Here is a 5932-nt window from a genome sequence, read left to right on the forward strand (position 1 = left end):
TGCTTGAGCCTCCTCAATTTAATTCATTACAGCATATGCGACGCTCGGCCAACAAAGTCTTTCATCTTCTTGCTCATAAAGTTTTATCTAACTCTTCGAGCTTTGATTGGGTAGATGGTACACTACCGGTTTGGCTTTATGATGTTGTAATTCAAGACCTACTATCTTAATGTTCATGTTTGTTTCTCTTCAAAAAAAAAATGTATCCCTGCACAATTGTGTGTAAGAGATCATTTCTGGACGTCAGCTCCAACTTGCAACTTTTTTTTAATTCTTTTTTCTTCCGATGTTCATATGAAAATCTGAAAAAAAAAAACATAATTTTTTTTTGCCATAACCCTTATATATAAACTTTAATTAATTGTGTTCAGTTCATATCTACTTACATCACACCAACTTATTTACTTTAAGGTCACTGCCTAAATGATGAAGTTGATCATTTTATCTTATTGAGGCACAAGTGTATGCTATATTATTTTATAAACTAGAAGTCTAGAACGAATTGAATAATTATAATTAAATTATATATTACTCGAATTATTTATTAAATAATTCACTGAGGCCAACCCCATTTTCAAAGAAAGACAATTTTTATCAAACTTTTTAGGTGTTGCTGCTAATTAAGTTTGCCACAATCAAAAGAAGCTTTCTTCAGGACAAGGCCACCCAGGAACTTAGCCAATACACGGTCTCTGATGAAACTCAACACAACCCCATCCCACATATGTACTGAACCGAACATATATGCTGACCAAACAAGATCAATGCTTCTCCATCTCCTCTCCTTTGCATAATTTTCCAACCCTTTTTGGATTCTTTGCTTCTCGTTCTCCGGCAATTCTCCCCTCAAGGCAGCGGCGAGAACCCTGGCCAAAACGATACTGTCTTCAAGTGCCGAACAACCCCCTTGGGCTATATCAGGTGTCATAGGATGGAAAGCGTCGCCGGCCACGCAAACATTTCCCTTGCTTATGTTTCCCCACACCAGATTCCAAGGATGTCTAAATCTTAAGGGGGAGTATTCGAGATTTGTTGCATCGGTTTCTTCGAACACACTTCTGATCTTATCAGGAACTTTTCCAAGACTGCTGACGATGTGCTGTTTAAGCTTCATTCCATCTTCTACTATTTCTTTGTCTGCATAATATCAGAAAAATACAATCTCAGCTCTTTCAAGATTTATTACTTTCAAGCATAAGTTTTTCATTTGAAAGAACATGTGTGTGTGTGTGTGTGTTACACCTTGAGGGGGACGAAAGGAGTAAAACCAATAAACGCAGCGATCATCACATGGTATGACACCAAATCTGACACCCTTTCCGAAGAATAGCATAACCTTGGGTTCCAATCCATGACCGTTCTTAAATTCTACGAAGCTCCTAACCGATGATCGACCTGCCGAAGAAGCTTTACTCAGGCCTAGATATTTGGCCACAACAGAGTTCACTCCATCACACCCAATCAACACCTACATACACCAAAAACTAACTTGGCTTAATCAGTATTTCATTTCATTTCCAAGTAGCCAATAACATAGATCCTACCTTGGCTTTTACAATGGTTCCATCAGCCAAATGAACAGACTTGAAGCCATCTGAATTATCTTCAATTTGAACCACTTTGGAGGAATACTTGATGGTCCCCCTTGGAAGTTCATTTTCCAGTGTTTCTAGCAGCGTCTTTCTATTTACCGCGTACAAGCCCGAATCACCCCTGCATATATTACCCATTTATATAGATAGAATCCTTGCAACTCTGATCGATGACTTTTAATAGATATCATTTGAAATCCATCGATACAAGCGAAGACTAGAAATCCATATTACTCACTTCGAGTCTGCTGGTATAATAGGCAGGTCTACAACGATATCACCAGATTATATAAACAGAACAACCAAGATTACACTCTGAATTGATTGATGGCTTTAAAAAGAAATCCACCGATTGTCAAACAAACCAAAGTACTACTTACTCCAAGTCTGCGGGTTTAATAGGCCTGTCTGCAGTGATCTCACCAGAAACTACAGAAGTAGTCACGATGCTGCACAAAATGGAAACACACGATTCTTCAGAAACCTACAAGGGAGTAAACAATGCGAACGAGTTTGGAAAATTAACACTCGATCGGGTAGTAGAGTCACCCAGTAAGCTGTGTGTGTTTTGCACGAAGGATTTGTCCAATGCCACCAAGTGCATCAATTGCCTTCCAAGCATTTGGCCACATTCCAAGATAGTATCCTGTCGTTCTCAAGGAATGTGCCGATTCCAGCACCAAACTCGGGATTCCCAATCTGTCAAATCAATCATATTGTTTACAAACTAAAAAAAGATTCGATCTTTGTTAGAACCCATGATTAATTTTAGATCGTGAAATCAAAGATACCTGTGAAGCCCCGAGGCTGTTGCTAGGCCAGCAATTCCAGCGCCCACAATCACCACATCACCCTCCACACCTTCCATTATTATTATTATTATTATTATTAGAGTTTCAGTTTCCCAGAATATATATATATATACAGTGGATAGAAGATGAAGAGAAGTCGTCTATGGCAACCGCAAACTCGCACGCTCTTACATCAATAGGGTCCACTTCACAGACTCACAGTATGCATTTGCTACTTAGTACTTACCAAATTTGATTGCCGTATACGTAAAATAACTCTCGGGGTACATAATAGTCAAATTAGATTTTAATTTTTTTTAAATTAAATTTGACTAGGTGTATTCAATCAATGACATTCATTGACTTATGTCACTGACTTTCAAATTTTTTTTGTAGCGTTTAAAAGTTTTGATGTATTCAATCTAGACACTTATATACTTTATGTTGAAATATTGTCCCACATTGATACGATAGAGTACCTGAGAGCCCTTTGTATAGACAAGGATAATCCTCACCTCTTGAGCTAGCTTTTGAAGTGAGTTAGGTCCAAATCTCATTTCTAACATGGTATCAAAGCCCAGGCCCTCCGTGTGTTAGACCGCCCATAATTGGGCTAATTTTCAAGCTCCAGATGTTCATTCCTGGACGTTTAGGTCACCCGTTAATATCTCCACGCTCCAGATGTTCATTCCTGGGCGTGTGTGTTGAAATATTGTCCCACATTGATAGGATAGAGTGCCTGCGAGCCCTTTGTATAGACAAGGACAATCCTCACCTCGTGAGCTAGCTTTTGAGGTGAGTTAGGTCCAAGTCTCATTTCTAACACTCTACAAAAGTTTAGTGTTATTCAAACTAGAATTCATTATAATTCTACAAAGTCTAGTGGTATTCAAACTTTTTTAAAACTATATGAAAGTTTATAGATATCCAAAATGTCAATATTTTTCCACATATTTTTTTGGAATTCTTTAGAACAAATATCAAAACATTATGTACAACTATAAAAATTTAAAAATTCTTCACCATACCAAAAAATTTTGAATGGATTTCTAATTGAAAAATATTCCATAAATCTTCCTTTTTTTTCACTTACCATTTAAAATTTTCATTTATATTTAAAATTTTTGACTTCATTATCATATATATTGTAACAACATTTTGTCATCCCTCCAAAACAAAAAGTAACATAGATCCCACCTTGGCTTTTAGAATGGTTCCATCCACCATATGCAAAGACTTTGGAGGAACTTGATTGTCCCCCTTGGAAGTTCATTTTTCAGTGTTTTCAGCAGCGTCTTTCTATCGACAAAGTCTGAGTCACCCCTGCATATCACCATTTATATAAACAGAACAAATCCTTCCAACCAAGATTACACTCAGATTCTTTTCAAAAAAAAAAAATTACACTCAGATTGATGACTTTTAATAGAAAATCATCTAGGCACCGTTTGGTTTGAGGTATGATATAAGTAATATATATATAAGTAGTATAATGTAATAAAAAATAAATAAGAAATGATAGTTAAAATAGTATTGGATTTGATTGATTGATTATAGTTTATTTGATTTGATTGATTAAATTTTATATAAAAATGTTAAATGACTATTTTGTCCTTTTAATAATAAATATAATAAAAATTATATTATTTATAAGGGGTAATATACTAATTTAAATTCAATGATTTGATTGATGTGAGATAAATAATTAATGATTTGATTGATGTAAAATAAATAGTTAATATATGGATAAATAATATGATGAGAAGAACATGAGATATGATGAGATAAATTATACATATATTAGTAATACTGTGAACAGAACGGTGCCTTAAAGTCCACCGAATATCAAGCGATTGACTAGAAAACCATAGTACCTAGTACTTACTCCAAGCCTACTCTATTAATAGGCATGTCTGCAATGATATCACCAGAAATGACAGTTGTAGTCACGATGCTGCACAAAAAGGAAACGAACTGTGGGGCCTCGGGTTGCTAGGGGTGGGCGTTTGGGGTCGGGTATCGGGTACCCGACCCGACCCGATCGGGTAAAAACCGATCGGGTCGGTTACTTTTAAAAAAAATCGGGTTCGGGTTGCTTTTTGGGTTGGTGTCGGGTAGTATAATTACTACCCGATCGGATTCGGGTACCCGACAAAACTCGACAAATTTTTTTTTTTAAAAAAAAAATTCAATATATATTAGTATCTATTATTCAAAAACATATCCTCTCCATTTTCATTATATTGCTCTCAACTAAAATGGTTGTTCATTTTTTTTGGATTGGGTATACATACATCTATTGAGAAATGATGATTTTTTAATTTGATTTTCCATAGATATCGATTATTTTATTGTTTGATATAGTTGAGAATTTTTTTTTTCAAAACTTATGAAAAATAAGTAAATATATGAGGGTGGAAGTAGCTCACAATCATAAATATATGTATTGTTTTTAATTTTCACATTCATCAAAAAAAAAAAAAAAAAAATATTACAGGGTGGTACCTGACCTTACCCGAAAAAATCGGGTACCTGACAATCGGGTACCCGATTTATTCGGATCGGGTTCGAGTAGTCAAAATGACTACCCGAAATGTCGGGTACCCGATCCGATGAAACCCGACCCGCGCCCACCCCTACGGGTTGCTAATAAAAAAACAAGGGGCAATTAATCACTAAACATGATTAACAAACAAAAGATCAAAGATAAACAATTTTTTTTTCAAACATGGGTGCGCTCGATCGGTTAAAAACCGCCGATCGAGCGCCCCTGTTATTCCTCAAAACAGCAGGCCAGAAATCAGTGCTGCGCTCGGTCCGTCAGAAACAGCGAATCGGTCGTTGTCTGGGCAGAATCATTCCCTGTTCTTCTATAGCAAAACTTTGATCCTTTGGTCCTTTCAATTCATGATTTATCAAGTCTAACACAAGTCCACAACATGAATAATCATTTATACCAAGTTCTAATCATGTTTACAAGCATGCATTACATCAACTAGAAGCTTTAAATCCAATAAAACATTGAACTATTACAAGTTATCCAACATATTTTCTAACTATCAAAGCTGAAGTATTTTCTAACATGCTTGACAGAACACAATACAACCTTTCAGCTACAAACTCGAGACACCACGTTCTAAAACTCTCTCCCGAGCTATCAATGTCATCTCCGACTAGCTCCTGCCCCACCTGTTGTCATGCACACATACAAAACAAGAAAACAGCCGGATAAACTCCGGTGAGAATATAATTCCTAGTATAAAAGACATATACATGCGTTAAAATATAAACATGTCAACTCTATCCATTTCAATTCAAAGATAGAATAATATAACGCATATATCAATTCAAAACTTCAAATCAAGACTTCAAATCAAACGATTTATATAGTGCGCTATCAAGAATTGATTCAACTCAAATCATTGCCATCAAGATTCGTATCCGATCTTGACATGGATATCCATCTATCGTCGTCTCATCAGACTCGAAAATAAGGTCCATCTGACCTTGGCATTAGAATCAATTCGATATCATATCATATCATAATCA

The 5932-nt window shown here is 35.9% G+C and overlaps 1 protein-coding gene across 1 annotated transcript; it reads right to left on the reverse strand.

Moving 5' to 3' along the window:
* Positions 1 to 507: 507 nt before the first annotated feature.
* LOC140865925 (monooxygenase 2-like) lies at positions 508 to 2549 on the reverse strand. Its single transcript, XM_073270766.1, has 6 exons — positions 2384 to 2549; positions 2142 to 2291; positions 1973 to 2041; positions 1545 to 1713; positions 1243 to 1468; positions 508 to 1137 (listed from the first exon to the last, which is right to left on the reverse strand). Exons 1-6 carry the CDS (start codon positions 2458 to 2460, stop codon positions 617 to 619), a joined length of 1212 nt encoding a protein of 403 aa, XP_073126867.1. The 5' UTR covers positions 2461 to 2549; the 3' UTR covers positions 508 to 616.
* Between the last annotated feature and the right edge of the window lie 3383 nt (positions 2550 to 5932).

This window comes from Henckelia pumila, chromosome 4 (assembly GCF_033568475.1).
Source record: "Henckelia pumila isolate YLH828 chromosome 4, ASM3356847v2, whole genome shotgun sequence".
NCBI lineage: Eukaryota > Viridiplantae > Streptophyta > Magnoliopsida > Lamiales > Gesneriaceae > Henckelia > Henckelia pumila.

Excerpts from the sequence above, each read along its gene's own strand:
- LOC140865925 (XM_073270766.1), bottom strand. The coding sequence starts at position 2,460 with ATGGAAGGTGTGGAGGGTGATGTGGTGATTGTGGGCGCTGGAATTGCT. Across the intron at positions 2,042-2,141 it reads AAACACACACAGCTTACTGG|CATCGTGACTACTTCTGTAG; the intron begins GTGACTCTACTA and ends CATTTTGTGCAG. Across the intron at positions 1,138-1,242 it reads CTCCTTTCGTCCCCCTCAAG|ACAAAGAAATAGTAGAAGAT; the intron begins GTGTAACACACA and ends GATATTATGCAG.